Source organism: Venturia canescens, chromosome 4, assembly GCF_019457755.1.
Source record: "Venturia canescens isolate UGA chromosome 4, ASM1945775v1, whole genome shotgun sequence".
NCBI lineage: Eukaryota > Metazoa > Arthropoda > Insecta > Hymenoptera > Ichneumonidae > Venturia > Venturia canescens.
The window spans coordinates 921518-943194 of record NC_057424.1 but is presented as its reverse complement, the minus strand read 5'-3'; the positions used below and the strand labels follow the sequence as shown (position 1 = coordinate 943194).

At 35.4% G+C, this 21677-nt stretch overlaps 1 protein-coding gene across 1 annotated transcript; it reads right to left on the bottom strand.

Annotated features, from left to right (window-relative positions):
- Positions 1-447: 447 nt before the first annotated feature.
- LOC122408893 (uncharacterized) lies at positions 448-1251 on the bottom strand. Its single transcript, XM_043415987.1, has 3 exons — positions 1078-1251; positions 896-994; positions 448-660 (listed from the first exon to the last, which is right to left on the bottom strand). The coding sequence occupies exons 1-3, from the start codon at positions 1150-1152 to the stop codon at positions 448-450; spliced, it is 387 nt and encodes a 128-aa protein (XP_043271922.1). The 5' UTR covers positions 1153-1251.
- Between the last annotated feature and the right edge of the window lie 20426 nt (positions 1252-21677).

The following is a 21677-nucleotide window of genomic DNA, read 5'->3' as shown; positions in this document are numbered from 1 at the left end:
TTTCATACATTACCAAGATTTAACAGATTCATTTTTTTTCTTCATTACGTTTGAAATAGTTTTTTTTTATAACCTTTAGTAATGATTTTTATAACCTTTAGTAATGAATTGCTCATTATTGAAGCAAGTTTCCAGAGAATAGATCGAACAACTTCTTATAAATCATCGTGCATTTATTACTAAAACGAATAACAGAAAATAAACAAAAATAATCTAAAATAAATATAATTCAATGGAAACAGGAATAAAATTACAATAAGAAATCAAAACGAAACATAATGGGGAAAAAGTATACACAAATAAATACCACTAATACACAAATTACACGATAAAACCCGAATTTATTAACATCAATATCGAAAAATACAAAATTGCAAAATGAACCACAACATTGGTTATTAACTCAATTAATTTATTCCATTATATGGTCAACATAGACTTAATATACTAATCGACGTCATACGCCGAAAGGACGCCGAGGGGGTGATCCCAGGCCGGATGGTCCCAGTCGGACTCGGGATGAACCTGCCCCCACCTCCCCTCAAACATCCACCGGATGAAACCGGCATCGAAGTCCCAGGTTCCCCAGGGACAGCCGAGATCATCCAAAGACGAACATTTGGAATACCGGCGGTATTCGGCCTCATCCTCGATGTATGCCTGTAACATCATAGAAAAACTTAAATATTAATGAAAATAATTATAAAAAAGGGAACAGGAACCGTAGAAACAAAGGAATAGAATAAAGAAACAGAATAAGAGAATAGAATAAATAAACAAAAAAAAAAAAAAAAAATTTCAATAAATCTTTATAAACGACGCTAAATATAAAAAATAATAAAAAAAAAGAAAAGAAAATATAATAAAAATAAATAATAAATTAAATAAAACTTACAATAAATTCGTAGCGTAAAGATAACACCACGAACTCCAACATTTTCGACGATGTAGTGCCACGTCGTCGCTCGGGCATAGGCGGCCCGAACACAATCCGCTGAAAAGCAGAAAAAACATATTAAAGCCCACCAAGTGGATTAAAATAAAAAATATCAATAATAGATAAATAGACAAACTTACCGAAACCTCCCTTCGCCGAGTCTCAACCAACTCGGCAACCAGAGAATGATAATAGCTATTTATAACTCCGGCCATGATATTGGACTTCGAAATCTGCTTTTATAAAACTTCTACTGAAAATGCACAAATGACGTTCGAAGAACGAGTGAACGCGACAAAATTCGCGACAAACCCAACAGTAACCAGGGAATGCCAAAACGCTAACTCAACAAATTAACCGGAAGCTGGGAAAGAGACAGAATATATGGGTCACATTTTTCAAACGGGCCGGGAAAGAAATAGCCTACAATTTTTATTCAAACACTAAAAGCCTATAGTTTTATTCAAAACACTAAAAACTTTGGAAAAATTATGCAACAAAACGACTGACGATTCACTATGTTCCACCGTAGACAGCACATTAAAACCTTTATTGAAGAAAATCAGTTCCTCAATAACAGCGATATACAACTTCGTAGGCACAGGAGAAAATAGAAACAAAAGAGGATTAATTAACGGTCTAGGAACAGTAATCAAAGCAATAACTGGGAATCTCGACCAAGATGACGCAGAAAAAATAGACAAAAACATTGACGACATAATAACAAGACAAAAAACTGACGAAGATATGTTAAAAGAAAATGTACAAATTCTAGAATCTACACTAAAACTCTATAACGAATCCGCTTCCGGAATATTAGACAGAATGGACAATTTAATGCACATGATAGAAAGAGTCAAAAACACGGTAGAAAGTCAGTTTTCAACAATAAAAAAGAAACAAATGATAGACGAAAATATAAACGTATTTGCAACGACAGTCGAAGCGTTTACAAGCGACGTAAATCAACTAGCAAACTTTTTAACAGAAATTTACAAGGGAACAATAAACCCTACGGTAATTTCACCTAAACAATTAGCCGACTATTTAATAGAAGCAACTCCTTACATTCCTAAAGGATTAAACTTTCCAACAAACATTAAGAGTAGCGAAATGACTAACTTACTGAAAACAGCAGAAGTCACCAGCTATACAGCAAAACTACGATTTGTTCTAATTATCAAATTCCCTTTAGTCGAAAGTCCAATTTTGAAAGTCAACAAAGTCTACCCACTACCTACGAAAATCAATGAAAATCAATTCCAATTCATAGAAACTACATCTAAAATAATTATCGTTGACAACTACAAAAGAACGTATATAACAATGACTGAAGAAGATTTAAACAAGGCCAGAAAAGTCGACAATATTTATTACTACAAACCTAAACAGTCATTACAAACAATAAACGGCAATACGCCATGCGAAATAGCGATTTATTTAGGAAATAATCCCGAAAAACCACGATGTAATCAACGAATTGTAAAACTCGAGAAAACATTAATAATCGCACTAGAAAAAGAAGGTAGATGGCTATTCGTAGCCCCAAAACCCGAAAGCGTAAGAATAGATTGTAAAAATAAGTCTACGACACACGAAATAATCCACAACACAGGATTACTGGCTTTGGACGGAAAATGTTCCGCCACATCAATTAATTTTCAATTGTTTTCTCTAAATGAACAGCGACAAAATGAATTTATAACATATGTACCATTATACAACTTAACAAACGCAATTGGAATGGTAAACGCTAATCACCCTATTTTCAATTACAGCGTACCATCAAAAATAATTACCAATCCACTAGAAACGAACGCATTAGGAGAAAGAATCGAAATTCTTAAGAAAAAACTAAATGAAGAACCAAATATTTGGGCACATCCCTATCATATAATCGTAAATTATTCTATAAGTGCCATTAGCATGACTATGATCATTTTAATAATCATCATATTAACAATTTTCAAAGCTAAACATTGTCAACGAATTCGATTAATACAACAAACTAATGATATCGAACCAGCCCCGACTTTCGTGGCAAGACCAAAAATTATAGAAGAACTCGCATCTGAATCTACTAACGACAAAATTGTTATCAGAAAAGCAAAATCAAAAAATGCAAATAAAAATGGATCATTGTAACTAGAAAAAAAAAAAAAAAAAAAAACTTACATTAAACAGGAAAGGTACTAGAAAACGAAATCGTTCAAATTTAATTATTTTATTCCGTGCGAAAAAATAGCCGAAATGAATTTCGTCTCCCGAAGGGGGGAGGGATGTTGTGCCCGTACATCGCACTCCTAAAATAAAGAGTATATAAATCGTTTTAAATGATTTTCTATATTCGCATTGTCAATAAATAAATTTTAAAAAATGTTTAACTGTGAAAAAATATGAGATCTATTGTAACATATACAGTGAATGAATTACGTTTCCTGTAGGAATTCTGAATTTTGGAAATAAAAAAAAATGAGATCATTTTCTAACGTAGCCAAGTACAGTGAATGAATTAAGGTTCTTGTGAAATTCATTCGTGTACACTTTTAGCCCTAATCCCTCACTTATTCAGAAAAATTTTCCAGCAAACGTCACAGAGCAACAAAGGTTTCTCGAATGATTCTGCAATTATTAAGAGATTATCATCTGTTTTTATGCTAGCTCGGGTTATAAACTTAAAACAGTTTACGCGTACAAGTGCATGCATTGTATCTATACGATGAACTGCACAAATTCATTTTCAACATTACACACAAGCTTGGCGTGCATGGTTTTCAATCGGAAGCTCGGGAAGAGACAATTGTTCAAATTTACTATGAAAACAATAATTAATTAGAATTGTATGAACGAGTGTGAAAAAAACCGATCCCCCAATAAAATAAGAGGGGCCCTGTTATATAATGATTTGGTAAACAATACAGATGGGTGAAATTTGTGGATAAAATTGAACAATTAAACGAACGGATAAAGAAATGAAATCAATCAATCCCTTTATATGCCTTTATCTTGTACGGATAGATACGGCCATTCTTTCATGCCCATACGCATTTTAATTTATCCACGCGTCACTTTCACTCGTTTGTCCGTACACTCTTTTTTTTACCAAATGGGCAGTATTTACCACAAGTATTGAAATGGATGAACAAAGAAGTAAGCTGTGTAAACATTGATTTGAGAAAAGAAAACGTGTTGAATACGAAACATTTGGAGTAATGAATTTATCAGTCAAACTAGTCAAGAATAGATATTTTTCTTTGTGTACATAGCGCGGGATCTCACGTCGAACTACTCAATAAAATAGTTGGATGGAAAAGGGATGGCAAATTAAAAAACAATTACATGAGAGGATCATCAAGTTTTCTTCAAATATATGGACGGATGAGGCATTCCTTCGCCGAGCTTCCGATTGAAAACCATGCACGCCAAGCTTGTGTGTAATGTTGAAAATGAATTTGTGCAGTTCATCGTATAGATACAATGCATGCACTTGTACGCGTAAACTGTTTTAAGTTTATAACCCGAGCTAGCATAAAAACAGATGATAATCTCTTAATAATTGCAGAATCATTCGAGAAACCTTTGTTGCTCTGTGACGTTTGCTGGAAAATTTTTCTGAATAAGTGAGGGATTAGGGCTAAAAGTGTACACGAATGAATTCCACAAGAACCTTAATTCATTCACTGTACTTGGCTACGTTAGAAAATGATCTCATTTTTTTTTATTTCCAAAATTCAGAATTCCTACAGGAAACGTAATTCATTCACTGTATATGTTACAATAGATCTCATATTTTTTCGCAGTTAAACATTTTTTTAAATTTATTTATTGACAATGCGAATATAGAAAATCATTTAAAACGACGGTCACGACCTTTTAATACTTGGCGTGCCTTTTTTACTTTTTGAAGTTTTAATATTTACTGATTTCACTTCTTTTTGCGAGACGTGACAACTATATAGGAATCGTATTTTATTCACTATATTTGTCAACTTCAGAAAACGATCTCATTTTTTTTTATATTTTGAAGTTTTTTATTGATAATGCAAATATAGAAAATTATTGGAAACTACGGTCGCGACCTTTTAATAATTGGCGTTCTTTTTTTACTTTGTCAATTATTTTTTTTTCTAATTTAGCTTATTTTTTAGAGGCGTGACAATATTTACTTAAGAAAAAAAATACGTTCCTCGTCTTCGACGAAAATTTTTAAAACGATTTGTTTCAAGTTGAGTGCTTTTCTCTATGTGCCAAAAGCAATCGACACAGCCAATTTTTCTATGTAGACGGACGAAAACTGTGCGGTTATGTTCATGTGAGTTGAAACCTTTTACAAGCAATAATGGTGACGATTTTGATTATCCATTCAGCAAATCGAATTTTCCAATGAAAGATTGGGAAATTCCTATGCAATGGGATGATATTTTCATTTTCTATTCCTTTTTTTGAAAAGCTCCACTTGTTTACTTGGAAAAATGATTTTTGAAACTATCTTCTTCTCATTCATGGATTCCATGTTGACATGGATACTGTCAATGGTTTGCAATGCCCAAGGAGATGTTTCCATGGTATTCAATGTCTAAGACCACAGCTTTATGGTTATTGGTGTCCAGTGATATTTTTTCATGGTCTACTGTAACGTCTGAACCTGCCTCGTCAATGTAAACTATTAAATCGCAGATCTAGATATCGATAACTATGAGGAAACATATCGTAAACCATTGCACCGTTTACCTAAATATCGGGAAATATAAAATTGTCGAATATATATTGAAAAATACGAAGGCATCCACCTAGACATCGAAAACCCTATAGTCGCCAAACTAGACATCGAAAACTATAGAGCCGACGACCTAGATATCGAAAACCTTAGAAAAACTCACCACACTATCGGAAACTATGGAGCCTGTTTAAAAATAGTTATGTGATGGAAATATATGTCGACATTTTTCACACCAAAAAACAAAAAATCTTATATTCACTGTCGGTAACACTCCGATCAATTTTTCTCTTCTTGTTTCCAAGGAAACGAAGAAATCAACGGGTTCGTGTGTTTTTTTTTTCAAAACCAGTAAAAAGAAATTACCATTGAATCAAACTTTGGGTCCATTGCACGTTTTTTTTCAATTCATCCTTTGACATGAATTGCACTCATCTCAATTAATTGTTTACTTCGACTACTCGTTAAGTTTTGTTTGCATAGTGCTTACCAGTGATATTTTTAATTTGATATTATCAAAAGAATTCAAATGTCTGAAGACACAAAGCTCACCCGCTGATTAACCGGAACCAGACGCCACCGCAATCCGGTTAATCTGTGTCTTCAGGTTCCTCTCCTCAATCTTTCTTCTGATCATGAGTGTGGCACGCTTGTTAAATTACGCAAACATCGTTATACCGCTTTACAATCGAAGTTATACCGCTCTACGTTTTAACCTTTTTTTTATAACCAAGAATAAAGGTAATGTTCATCTTTATGATTATTATTTATGTTAACAAATGTACGATATTGTATTAACTCTAACCAACTCTCAAACTATGTGATTTTCCATCTGAATAAACTTAACCTATTTCCTGGAACCAGGTATTATTTATTCGATCAGAGCCATTAACTTTCATATCGGGAACCATGGACAAATTCACCTTAACATCGGAAACTATGGAGCTATCGACCGGGATAGTGAAAACTATGAAGTCGTCAACCTAGTCCACGAAAACAATGGGAAAACATACCTGGACATTGAAAACTACGGAGCCGTTGATCTAGACCTCGAAAAGCATGAAAAAAAAACATACCAGGACGACGAAAGCCATGGAGAAATATACCTAGCCATCGAAAACCATGGAGCTGTCGACGTAGACATCGAAAACAATGGAACCGTCGACCTAGACCATGAAAACCATGGAGAACCATAACCAAACATCGAAAACTATGGAATTGTTGACCTAGCGTCAAAGGCCATGACGGAATATACCTGGACCACGAAAACCATGAAGGAACATACGTAGACATTTAAAACTATGAAGAAATATACCTGGACATCCAAAACCATGGAGGAATATACCTAGACATTGAAAAATATGTAGACACATACCTAGACATCGAAAAGTATGGAGTCATCGACCTAGATCACGGAAATGATGAAGAAATATACCTAGAGAACAAAAACCATGGAGGAATCTACCTAGTCCACGAAAACCATGGAGAAACATATCAAGACATCGAAAACTCTGGAGGAATATACCTGAACCACGAAAACCATGGAGGAATCTACCTAGACCACGAAAACCATGGAGCAATGTACCTAGACCACGAAAACCATGGAGAAACATATCCATACATCGAAAACCATGGAGGAATATACCTGGACCACGAAAACCATGAAGGAACATGTCCAGACATTCAAAACCATGAAGGAATATACCTAGACATCAAAACCCATGGAGGAATTATCCTAGACCACGAAAACCATGGAGAAGCATACTTGGACATCGAAAACTGTGGAGCCGTCGACCTCGACCGCGAAAACCATGATAAAACATGCCTAGACATTGAAAACCATGGAGGAATATACCTGGACCACGAAAACCATGAAGGAACACGTCTAGACATTGAAAACCATGAAGGAATATACCTAGACATCAAAACCCATGGAGAAATTATCGTAGACCACGAAAATCATGGAGAAACATACCTAGACATCGAAAACTGTGGAACCGTCGACCTCGACCGCGAAAACCATGAAGAGACATACTTAGACCACGAAAACCATGGAGAAATATACCTTAGACATCAAGAACTATGGAGAAATACACCTGGACATTAAAAACTATGGAGAAATACACCTGCACATCAGAAACCATAGAGGAATATACCTAGACATCGAAACCCATAGAGGAATTATCCGAGACCACGAAAACCATGGAGAAACATGCCTGGACATCGAAACCTGTGGAGCCGTCAACCTCGATCGCGAAAACCATGGAGGAATATACCTAGACATCAAGAACTATAGAGAAATACACGTGGACATGAAAAGCTATGGAGAAATACACTCGCACATCAGAAACCATGGAGGAATATACCTAGACATCGAAATCCATGGAGGAATTATCCGAAACCATGAAAACCATGGAGAAACATACCTGGATATCGAAAACTAAGGAGCCGTCGACCCAGACCTCGAAAACCATGAAAAAACATACCTAGACGACGAAAGCCATGGAGGAATATATCTGGACATAAAAAACTATGGGGTCGTCCACCTAGAAATCGAAAATCGCGATAGAATGTACCTAAACCTAGTCCTCCAAAACCCATGAGCTATCGCCCTAGACATCCTCGAAAAATCCAGCGGCGTCGACCAGAATTTTATATTTTTTTATTTTTATTATTTATTATTTAATGTTATTCGTATTATTCAATTTTTTTATTTAATTATATTATTATCATTTTATATTATATATTGTATAATATAATATTATATATTAATTATATTAAAATATTTATTATAATAATATTTTATTATTAATTAATATTAATAAATAAAATATATATTATATAATTATATACATATTTTATGCGCAAACCAGGAGCTGGTATTGCCCCCGCTGTGCGCCCATTCTCTGTCTCTCTCGCTCGGCGACGCAGAAGGAGAGGGGGTAGCCGCGTTCAGCGTAGTACGTGACGTAGAGTGTGACAAAAGGAAGAAATCGTGCAAAGGACGTAAGTCCAAATGTAAACAAGCGTAACTTACGCCCCTCTGTCTCTAAGAAAATGAAAATCCCGAAATGATGGATTTTAAATCACTAACGTTACATATCTCAGGATCTACTGGACGGATTTACTTGCAACAAAGACCAATGGAAAGAGAAAAATCGAAAAAAAATCGTCACAAATTTTAAAGTTCTTTTATGAAATGGTTTATTTGTGAGAGCCATTTGAAAATTCTGTGACGTCATAAAACCGGCATATTCGCGTATATAAGAGTAGCGGCAGGGCTCGCGCTGGCTTTTCTTTTGCGCTGCAGTTTTTCCTTTTAATACTTGGCGTCGAGCCGCTACCGCGTCTCTTGATTAAGCGTTCTCAGCATAAATGCATCGACGGCGAAATACCGACGTTCTCGAACGAGCGCATCGACCCTCGATGTCACCATCGAAACTTCGAGAAAGAATATCACGCCATATTGTCGCGAGAGGGGGAAAAACCCCGAGTCTATAAATTTACCAACTAACCAAAATTCGACAGTCTTTGACGAGAATTGTAACGATTGGTCTCGAGGCAATAAAACCTCGAATTTGTAACTTCTTAAATAAACTTATTGTTAACTTGTTGTAAAAGTATCGAGTTGGAGTTCAGCTCTTTTGGCCTAAATCCCTTAAATACTCGTCCTTGATAACTCGTCCCTTCGCGACGGTCTTCGCGGACACAACAACAGTCAGCTGTTATTTTGATCATGTATTAGTTATTATTAAAGCAGTGATTAAAATATTGGTGTTATCGGTACTTACAAGCAACATCGTCGTTGGCTGTTCTAGGAAGCGCAGCTGAAAAGTCCGATAAGTAATCAATAATACGATTCACAATTGCCGTCTTTTCCTCAATATGTCCGCTAGGCATACGTATTACAGAGTTATTGCTCTCATCAGAAATCTCCGAATAATCAAGGTCAATGATAGGCCGTCTTGTTTCTTTTTCTATGTTGCTCGATGTACTGGTGCTCGGTTCTACTACTTCCGGTTGTGCCCGTAAAACCTCTTCTTCCGCAATCAGGGCGCTTTGAATAAGAGCCTCTTCTTCGTCACGTGAGGCGTTGAAGAAACACCTATCAAGAGACTCGGTAGAGTTTCGGGACAAGTACATTGACAGCCCTGTCGTCTGCTGGCCCGAGGCTCTCGCCGATATACTTTCTCTGAATAAAACGATTCGCCGTGGTGGGGGTAAAATTGGCAAGTGATTTTTTTGAATTACCGAAGTTATGAGTCATCTGAGGCTTTGAAAATCGAACTTTCAGCTAATTAAGAAATTCTCTTTAGATTGCGCCCAAAATCAACACGATCGGTGGCATAATTGCTGAGAAAAAACTTTGCACGGGCTCAAGATTATGCAAAAGTTACTGACACATCACGAGTTCGACGTATACGTATACGCGTTTTGACGTAGTTAGTGGTAGTAGAGTTGTTGCCTCTACGCATTCTGATTGGCTCAACGATGTCGGCTCCTCCAGCTGCTAGGCCGACCGCGGGTGAGGCTCAAGTGTTAGAAGGCCTAAAATAGCGAACAGGCATTCTGTATATCTATATATGCGTTATACAGAATGCCTGTTCGCCATTTTAGGCCTTCTAACTTTTGAGTCTTACCCCGACCGCGCTCAGACTCCGTGAATATTATATTATATATATATATATATAAACCATGTGCCACTTTTCGATCATCGTATAAACAAACGGAGTTTTGACATTATGGAATGCGTGTGGGATAAATAAAAAAAACTTTCGTCATCTAACGAAGTGCATAGTACTAAAACCTGTGGAATGCTAAACTAAACCGATATAAAAGCAGTCGCGTAAATGTAGTCTGTGATCTGTCGTGTGTAAAAAAGAATAAAATAAAAATGAAATGCATGTCGACGAAACTTTTTAAGATTTCATTAATTCGTTTGACTGAAAATAAGTTTATCATTTATATCATTTGTAAATAGGTTATATGATATCAATACATCGATACGCACATCCGAAACCACCTGAAACTTGTTTTCATACTGAACGTCATTTTGACAGGTGAGGTTATAATCCCCAAAGTGCTGTTGTGCAGACTCTAATTAATAAATGAAAATGGTTAGTGAAAAGTGGTCAATATTTATTTTGTTAAAACTTGTGGTATACTAAACCGGTATAAAAGCGGCCGCGTAAATGTAGACTATGATCTGTGTGTGCTAAAAAATATAAAAAAATGCGCGATGCATATGTCAACGAAACTTTTCAAGATTTCATTATTTCGTTCGATTGGAAATAAGTGTCAACTGAGATAATCTTTCAATTAAACCAGAGTTCGCGGAATATTGTCCAGTGTAAATATATCATCAGTTGCGTGATAACATATCATATGTAATAATGTAGGTCATATATACGAGTTCCCTTTGATAGCTGTGTGGTAACGAACCGGCCGGGGTTTGACGTTACGAAGTGCGGGACAAATGTAACAAACGTTCGCATAGTTAGTAAATAATATAAATAAGGCAAATCAGTTTATCAAAAATAGGTCTGGAAGTTGTAAGAAAAAATGTTCGTCAACCTATAACGTCAAATTTTCTTTTTGCGATCTGAAATATTATGGTTGATATTTAATAAAACAAGAACATACAGAACTGTTAGTATATATAATGTGAGAAACTCCAATCGAATAAATGTTTTCTAATTTATTTCTTGTGTCATCATTATTTTTGAATATTCCCATATTTTGCTTCCTATTGAGTTTGGCTCTGCTCTATCCGATCCTTGTTTTGACTCCATCGGTTTGCAGCGGATGGATACATATTATTAATTGGTTTCCTAATATGTGTCCTATGATTTTCTAATATTTCATCATGCTGATTGTGGTAACGTAATTCAAGTGGTTTCCGACTATGATCATCAATCGCACATTTTGTATATCAGATTCTCAAAACAGTTTCTGGTGTTGATATAAGTGTAGTTATACTTTTTCCACCTGGCCTGTCGAGTAATAAATTTTCAAACTTGTTCCAAAAAGTCTTTGGATGTTTTTTTTGCTGATAGTATGAAACGTTGAATCTTCGGAATGCGGTAGGCAAACACAAATTTTGACAACAATACTTATGAAATAACGTGTATGTTGAGTATTCCTATTCCGCAAACTGCAAATGTGGAATTATTGGTGAAAACATTCATTACGATATGTCTACAGTTGCTCAGTTTTGGATGCGATTGAGTATAATGCCTGCCAACATCATGGAAACCTACAGAATTTCTGAATGTTATGTGCGCTATGTCATTTTAATGTAACATCATGACTTTGAACAACTTTTCACTATAATACTATATAGATTTGGACCATTGAAATACAGCAAAAATCTGCAAACTATAAAATTTATATACTTTGCCATTCATTTTACTTTTTGACTCTCACTGCAACATAAATATGAAGGGAAAAATTCATTAGAAAAGTCTTCAGTTGCTCATTAATGCTTTGAAATTTGATTTGAAATTGAATGAAAATGATTTGAAATTGCTGTTTTCGAAACTCATTGCGCAGATACATTGAATTGCAGCAGATAGCTGCGAACTTTAAAACTTCTGTGGATAAATATATATGCTAATTATCACTTCCTATCTTTAATTATGGTAATATGTAATGGAACTTGATTCAGCAAGTTTTAAAGTGTTTCTTTTCAAATAGTATTGAAGTTTGTATTACTGCGGTATGGAGCGAATACCTTCAAATTTTGATATTTTTGTGTCGCAGCATGTGTGCCAATCATTTGTATTTTTTACTCCAACGTAACATGTAATTTCAAAAATTCATCACAAAAGTTTTCATCTTTATTATTTAACTTAATTTTCCTTTTTCTAAATTCCATGCTAAATTTCTGATTTTCTAAATTTATTTCTAAATTATCCTGAAATGAAATTGTTTTCCTCCACAACCAATGCAGGTACCTTAAACGTCTTTGATTTCCGTTGCTCTGTTGAATTAAGTACGCTCAGTTTTTTTTGCTTCTTTAAGTTCTGACATAATAAATGTTTCCGAGTGCCTTTTATCTGCAACTATCAAACTGTAGATAATTGGATCTCAGCGGCCACTTGCAAACTTTGGAAATATATTTCATCAGGGGCATGTTTTGGATGACACGAAAACGTCTAGATTCCGAATGCAAAAGCGACATTTAAAAATGGCCAATTCTGTTGGATTTGTTGTGTCTTGAATTTGATCTGTTTTCCTCTTTTCCTTTCTTTTTTCAAACGTTATAAGCCGGAAATCATATCTCAGCCCGCAACACGCATTGCTACATGCTCTTGAGTTCCCAATGGACAAAACATATTAGAAGACAAGGGGAAAAATCGCCAAAGTCCAAGAATAGATCTGTGACGAAATATTTCCAGTACAATTTCGACGAAATTTAGGTCTTTTTTCGTGGAAACCAACGTTATAAGCCGAAAATCATATTCCGGCCTCCAACCCGCTTTCGACCGTGCTCTTTGGTTCTTAATTGTCAAAACATATTAGAGTACGAAGAAAAAAATTGCCAAAGTCCAAGGACAGACCTGTGACGAAATATTTTCAGTACAATTTGGACGAAAATTAGGTCTTTTTTCGTAGAAACCAAAGTTATAAGACGAAAATCATAAATAATTCATAGAAATTTAAACTAAAATCCTATAGTCAACTGAACATAAATAAGGAACTTTTGAGAAAAAAGACGTGATATCAAACCATAAACTTCCCCTAGGAAAAAAAAGGTTGGGACCAGTACATTGATGGTCCCTCGTTTGCTGATAATTCCATCCATAAAAAAAACTTTAAAAATATTTTTTTTTTAAATTGTCAAAAAAATGATTTTATAAAAAAAAATACAGAACAATTCGAAAAAATTTGCACAAATCTTGAAAAAACATTATCTGTAAAAAAAACTAATCTGTATCTATTTTTTAAAGTGTCAAAAGAATCAAATAACAAGTAAAAAATAAAAAACCGAAAAATCGCGCTTGAAATCATTTTGGAAACCGATGCCTCATTCTTCTTATTTGATTCGAACAGCTAAATCAATTGAAAAAAATTCCATCTATTTTACGTGCAGCATTAAAATTTATTATATCAATTCGAAGCCAAGTATTTTCTAATGAATTGAAAAAAGTTACCACTTGAGTTACATGCAGCACTAAAATTTATGATATCAATCGAAGGACAAGTAATTTATGAGTAACTCCAAATTTCAACATTATGGAATTGTTCTAAGAAGCTTTTAAATCCAAAAAAATCACATGCAAGCTAGTCATTTCTTACTCTATGGTGGCAAAGACTTATAAGAAAATCGATTCTTTTCAGACTTTCAGGAGCTTCTGATATTATTCACAATATTCGACGTCGATTGGATCGATACAAATTATGTTTAAATATGAGTTAAAAGTACTTGTCCGGCCCATCACTTTCCATTAAAATTGTTTATTCCATTTAAAAATCAGGGCTTCTCTAGAACTGATCGAGCACAAATATTCATGCAGAGCGAATTTAGAGAGTTATCTTCAAGTAATATTCCCTTAATTGCACTAATTGAATAAGAGTGGAAACGAATTGTCCTGTACTATACAAGGGATGTTATTGTGCATCGATAAATAAAAAAACATTTTGCACATTAAATATGTTCAAGCTTCCAAAAATAACGCCCCAGTTGGTATTGGAATGACGGCAATTTTTACTTCTCACTTTATCCAGCGAACGAATTTCATTCGGTATAACTAATCTATACTATTATTAAGAACATTAAACTAATAATAAATCGCATGTCAATAAATTTTTAACCGGATTCTGCCGCACAATTTCGTTTTTTTATGATTGATTTTTATTTGAATGAATAGTGATGGGCCGGACAAGTACTTTTAACTCATATTTAAACATAATTTGTATCGATCCAATCGACGTCGAATATTGTGAATAATATCAGAAGCTCCTGAAAGTCTGAAAAGAATCGATTTTCTTATAAGTCTTTGCCACCATAGAGTAAGAAATGACTAGCTTGCATGTGATTTTTTGGATTTAAAAGCTTCTTAGAACAATTCCATAATGTTGAAATTTGGAGTTACTCATAAATTACTTGTCCTTCGATTGATATCATAAATTTTAGTGCTGCATGTAACTCAAGTGGTAACTTTTTTCAATTCATTAGAAAATACTTGGCTTCGAATTGATATAATAAATTTTAATGCTGCACGTAAAATAGATGGAATTTTTTTCAATTGATTTAGCTGTTCGAATCAAATAAGAAGAATGAGGCATCGGTTTCCAAAATGATTTCAAGCGCGATTTTTCGGTTTTTTATTTTTTACTTGTTATTTGATTCTTTTGACACTTTAAAAAATAGATACAGATTAGTTTTTTTTACAGATAATGTTTTTTCAAGATTTGTGCAAATTTTTTCGAATTGTTCTGTATTTTTTTTTATAAAATCATTTTTTTGACAATTTAAAAAAAAAATATTTTTAAAGTTTTTTTTATGGATGGAATTATCAGCAAACGAGGGACCATCAATGTACTTGTCCCAACCTTTTTTTTCCTAGGGTAATCTTTAACGATTCAAATTACTCATTGAGCTTCACCGTGATACACAACACAGTGTGCTTTAAGCACTTACTTCTGTACTCCTGAACGAGGTCTTTGACGGCCGGTAAACTTTCGTGATTTCGGCGCACAAGCTCATTGTACACGCACTCTAGTACACAATACCCCTTAAAAAAACCTCTGTTGTAAGCCGTTATTATACCGCGTAGAGGCATCCACCATATAACATATTTTAAGCGTGTAATTAAGCACTTTTTCCGAAGATGATATAAATCGTTACGCCATCTTTCATCAACACGGCGCCTAAGTTGACTACTACAGCATATAGCCAAACGCAAGAGCTTCAAAATGCATGTACGAATAAGGACTGCATCTGTCATCGTGGTTTAGCAGTGAAATTATTTATCGCGACACGGTTGAACGAAGACTGGCTCTCCGCCCGTTTTTACCGCTCGCTCATTTTTTACCTATCTCTCTGCTTATGTGTGTATGTGCTCTTATATGCTTATTCAAGGGTACATACTTAATAGCAAAAATGTTTTCTTTTCCGTGAGAGGATTCATTTCTGCAGACACAACGAATACATCTCTTTTTCATTAAACTAAGGTTGCGTTTATATTTTGCGCGGATCTCTTTTTCAGTAAGCTAGGCCTGCCTTATATTATCAGCAGCTAATCGCGCAAAGCGGTCCTCTATTGAATTAATTGCAGAGCAAAAACGCTGCCTCTTTTACACTTTCTTTTCTAAAATACATAGAGGTGGGCTTGCAGAATCTGCAGAATCTACTATATGAAAGAGAGGCGCTGCATGCACCGTACCGATAGTTCTTCTGTATTTCTTTCTCCCTCCCGCTTATCGGTATGTAAGGGTGCAGCCTTTGTTATAACTCTGCCTTTATCACCATCGCTGGCTCCGCTGTATTTCTTGCTCGCTCCCTCTCACAGGTATATGCGTATGCAGAATTTACTATAGGAAAGAGAGACTCTGTATGTATCGCACCGATGACTCTTCTGTATTTCTTTCTCCCTCCCACTCATCGGTATATAAGAGCACAACCTCTCTGTCTTTATCATATGCACCAACGTGTAAGAGTGGAAAAGAGATACGACGGCATCGTTGGCGTGATAGAGACAGGGTTATTTTCCTCTCAAACAACAAAACGTCATGCTGGGGGCGTATATCTCGCGAGACGCTGGCGGCTGTAACTTGAGCATTAAGAGCTGAGCGCAGGAAAGAGACGGTGGGAGAAAGAAAGAGAAAGGAGTATTGATAATCGTATAGATGTGTTTCCTTTTTATTCCTGTTTTTTCAAATATCTCGAGAACGGTGCGAGATACGCGAAAACCGAGAAAATTTTGGGGGTTTTCTAAAGGGGGAACCAAAGAGGCCCAGTGGTTCGAATGGCGTAACAGTTTTTCAAAATTCTCTTTTTTTTTTAAAAATATCTCGAAAACGGTGCGGGGTATGGAAAATACAGACGGGCCTTCTGAAACGCAGCGTTTTGAAAAATCATTTGAGCCGACAATTTATTCCAGCAGAGTCTTTAAGATGTTCGACATTTTTGTTGTTTTATACATATATTGAGCCAATCTCAAAACACCCGAAAAGAGAGAATTTTGAAAAAGTTGTTAGGCTATTCGAACCACCGGGCCTCTTTGGTTCCTCTTTAGAAAGCACCACAAAATTTTCTCAATTTTCGCGTATCTTGCACTGTTCTCGAGATATTTGAAAAACAGGAATAAGAAGGAAGCACATCTATATGGTTATCAATACTCCTTTCTCTTTCTTTCTCTCACTGTCTCTTTCCACGTGAGTTCTTCTTCCAATGCCCCGTGCCTGTGCTAGGGTTACACGAGCCAGCATCTCGCGAGATATACTTCTCCTGGCGCCTTATTGCCGGCGCATAACCAAAACACTGAGTTTTCGCTACCGCGTGGTATATATTACTCGAAGCTCGTGGCTTGGATCAGCTGCTTTTGTAATGAAGCTCTTTTGATCAGAGCTCCTCGACAAAAATGTCGAACGCCCTAAAGAGAGCGTTTTGAAAAATTTTTATACCATTCTCTTAAATTTTCTCAATTTTCACGTATCTTGCACCGTTCTCGAGATATTTGAAAAACAAGAATAAGAAGGAAGTACATCTATACGGTTATCAATACTCCTTTCTCTTTCTTTCTCTCACTGTCTCTTTCCACGTGCGTTCTTCCTATGGTCCGTGCTGGTGCTAGGGTTACACTCGCGAGATATACTTCTCCTGACGCCTTATTGCCGGCGCATAACCAAAACATTGAGTTTGCTACTGCAGGGCATATATTACTCGAAGCTCGCGGCTTGGATCAGCTGTTTTTGTAATGAAGCTCTTTTGTCCAGGGCTCCTCATCGAGGAGCGAGAGCCTACTATAAAGAGTATATTACATACCGCTCGTGATAGATCTTCTACATACAATACACTCTCAATGTGAAGAAAGGTGTGAAATTATCACCCTCCACTTAACCTCTGAGCTCATCATCAAGGAAGACCTCCGTATTCCCCTCCCCCTCGCTTTGCCCGTGGCTTATTCGAGACAATCTTTTAATCACTCATCAAGTCAGTCTCAAAAGAACGCTCGTACTAATTACACCTCCCCGAGTTTTTCGCTATTATTATTATTATTTACAAATCTCTGTGCCATGTACCCGCGTTATTCAGATTTTTTGTTCATCGAGAATTTTTTCCGCTGCCGTGTCGTGTTAGTAAATAACACCCGAAGTGTATTTATCCGCACACGAGCTTTGGAGAAAACGCTGAAGCATTACACGCTCCTCATGCAGCAGTACTATGGGGACCTCAAAGCTGGGACGCATCTGAGTGCTCGCGAAATCAAAGCGGGTGTGAACTGTGTTGTGTCGACGCCCTGGAGCCCTGCAGTATACCGTGGCGAAGTCATAAATATTGACAGCTACGGATGCGTCGAGGTCTATCTCGTGGATTTCGCCGAGAGCGCCTTTTACGATATGAACAGTTTGTATGAACCCGTAACGCTTTTGACCGTCATACCGGCGCTTCTTATAGAGTGCGCTATTGAAGGTCTGTTCAATTATTGTGAGCATGAATACGTGACGCGCGCTCTTTCCGCGATGTGCGAGGGACATTTTTTTAGAACCCAGGTGGTCACGCATACAGATGGTGAACATCTTAGTGTTTTGCTCTCCGACACCGGCGAAGAACGCGATATAACAACCGAGATTATTCAGAATGTCGTGCACCCCGATGACGTTTTGTTTGGCGATGAGGGATACGACGACACCGAAGAGTGAGCGCGCGCGCGCGCGCGCGCGCGCGTGTGTGTGTGTGTGTGTGTGTGTGTGTGTGTGTGTGTGTGTGTGTGTGTGTGTGTGTGTGTGTGTGTGTGTGTGTGTGTGTGTGTGTGTGTGTGTGTGTGTACGTGTAAAAATAAAACGGACTCTGGCTAAATCATGAACAAGGCGCAGAAAAAAGCGGTTGCATCGAAATGGTGAGTTTTTGATTTTTTCGGTTTGAAAATTAATAAACCAGGAAAAAAATTCTATAGAAATAATAAACGAAAAATTGAAAAGTTCAAAAAAATTCAACAAAAATAAAAAATAATCGAAAAAAATTCTGTAAAGAAAAATAAAAAATTTTCAAAAAATTCATAAATATTGGACAAATGGAAAAATGTACTATCCAAGTTACATGCAGTATAAAAATGTATGATATCAATTGGAGGCCAAGTTTTTATTGATAATTTGGAATATTTATCCAACAAATCGGAAACTTTAATTGAAATTTATGATAATTATTTTCAAGAAAAAAGTTAATGAAAAAAAGTCATAACGGAAGTTACGTGCAGTACTAAAATGTATTAAACCATAAACTTCCCCTAGGAAAAAAAAGGTTGGGACAAGTACATTGAAGGTGCCTCGTTTGCTGATAATTCCATCCATAAAAAAAACTTAAAAAATTTTTTTTTTTTAATTGTAAAAAAAATTATTTTACAAAAAAAAAAGTACAGGACAATTCGAAAAAAAAATTTCAAATCTTGAAAAAACATTATCTTTGAAAATAACTAATTTATATCTATTATTTAAAGTGTCAAAAGAATCAAAAAACAAGTAAAAAATAAAAAACCGAAAAATCATGCTTGAAATCATTTTGGAAACCGATGCCTCATTCTTCTTATTTGATTCGAACAATTAAATCAATTGAAAAAATTCCATCTAATTTACGTGCAGCATTAAAATTTATGATATCAATCGGTGGACAAGTATTTTATTAGTAACTCCAAATTTTGACATTATTAAATTGTTCTAAGAAGCTTTTAAATCGAAAAAAATGACATGAAAGCTAGTCATTTGTTACTCTATGGTGGCAGAGACTTATAAGAAAATCGATTCTTCTCAGACTTTCAGGATCCTCTGGTATTATTCACAAAATTCGACGTCGATTGGATCGATACAAATTATGTTTAAATATGTGTTAAAAGTACTTGTCCGGCCCATCACTATTCATTTAAATAAAAATCAATCATGAAAAAATGGAATTGTGCGGCAGAATCCGGTTAAAAATTTATTGACATGCGATTTATTATTAGTTTAATGTTCTTAATAATAGTATAGATTAGTTATACCGAATGAAATTCGTTCGCTGGATAAAGTGAGAAGTAAAAATTGCCGTCATTCCAATACCAACTGGGGCGTTATTTTTGGAAGCTTGAACATATTTAATGTGCAAAATGTTTTTTTATTTATCGATGCACAATAACATCCCTTGTATAGTACAGGACAATTCGTTTCCACTCTTATTCAATTAGTGCAATTAAGGGAATATTACTATCCTTGGACTTTGGCGATTTCTTTCCTTATACTTTAATATGTTATGCTTATTGGCAACCCAAGAGCATGCCGAAATACGTGTTGCGGGCTGAGATATGATTTTCGGCTTATAACGTTAGAAAGTTAGCAAAAAGAAAGGAAAAGAGGAAAGATTGATCAAATTCAAGACACAACAAATCCAACAGAATTGTCCATTTTTAAATGTTGCTTTTGCATTCTGAATCTAGATATTTTCGTGTCATCCAAAACGTGCCCCCGATGAAATATATTTCGAAAGTATGCCAGTGGCCGAAAAAAGGCACCCGGAAACATTTATTATGTCAGAACTCAAAAAAGCAAAAAAAATTGAGCGTACATAATTCAACAGAGCAACAGAATTCAAAAACGTTTAAGGTACCTTCATTGGTTTTGGAGAAAAACAATTTCAGGAGAATTTAGAAATGAATTCAGAAAGGTAAAAATTCAGAATAGAATAGAAAAATGAAAATTAAGAAATTCAGAAAAATTGAAGACCTTTGTGATGAATTTTCCAGATTACATGCTATGATTGGAGTAAATAATTTGAATGTTTGGCACAAATGCTGCGACACAAAAATATGAAAGTTTGAAGGTATTCGCTCCATACCGCAATAATACAAACTTCAATACTATTTGAAAAAAAACACTTTAAAACTTGCTCAACCAAGTTCCATTACATATTACCATAATCAAAGATAGGGAGTGATACTTAGCACATATTTATCCACAGAAATTTCAAAGTTCGCAGGTATCTGCTGCGATTCAATGTATCCGTGCAATGAGTTTGGAAGACAGCAATTTCAAATCCACCCATAAATGAGCAACTGAAGACTTTTGTAATGAATTTTTCACTTTATGTTTATGTTACAGTGAGAGTCGAAAAGTAAAATGAATAGCACAGTATATAAATTTTATAGTTTTGCAGATTTTTGCTGTATTTCAATGATCCAAATCTATAGTATTATAGTGAAAAGTTGTTAAAAGTCATGATGTTACATTAAAATGACATAGCGCACATTGCATTCAGCAATTCTGTAAGTTTCTGGGGATGTTGGTAGGCATCATATTTGATCGCATCCAAAACTGAGCAACAGTAGACTTATCGGAATGAATTTTTTTTATAATAATTCCATATGTGTAGTTTGCAAAGTGGAAATACTCAACATACATGTCATTCTATAAGTTTTGTTATCAAAATTTGTGTTTGCATACCACATTCCTGAGATACGACTTTTCATATCATTAGCAAAAAAAGCATCCAAAGGCTTTCTGGAAAAGTTTCCAAATTTATCACTCGACAGACCTAATGGGAAAAGAATAACTACACACTATACCAAGACCAGATTTTTTTTTGAAAATCTGATTTACAAAATGTGCAATTCAAGATTATGGTTAGAAACTTCTCGAATCATGTTACCACAATCATCATGAAGAAGGAGTAGAAAATCATAGAACACATATTAGGGAACGAATTAATAATATGAATCGATCCGCTGCAAACTGAGCGGGTGAAAACAAAAGGATCGGAGAGGGCAGAGCCAAACTGTATATCAAACAAAATATGGGGATGTTTAAAAATAATGACGACACAAGAAATAA

Excerpts from the sequence above, each read along its gene's own strand:
- LOC122408893 (XM_043415987.1), bottom strand. The coding sequence starts at position 1,152 with ATGGCCGGAGTTATAAATAGCTATTATCATTCTCTGGTTGCCGAGTTG. Across the intron at positions 995-1,077 it reads CTCGGCGAAGGGAGGTTTCG|CGGATTGTGTTCGGGCCGCC; the intron begins GTAAGTTTGTCT and ends TCTGCTTTTCAG. Across the intron at positions 661-895 it reads CTTTACGCTACGAATTTATT|GCATACATCGAGGATGAGGC; the intron begins GTAAGTTTTATT and ends ATGATGTTACAG.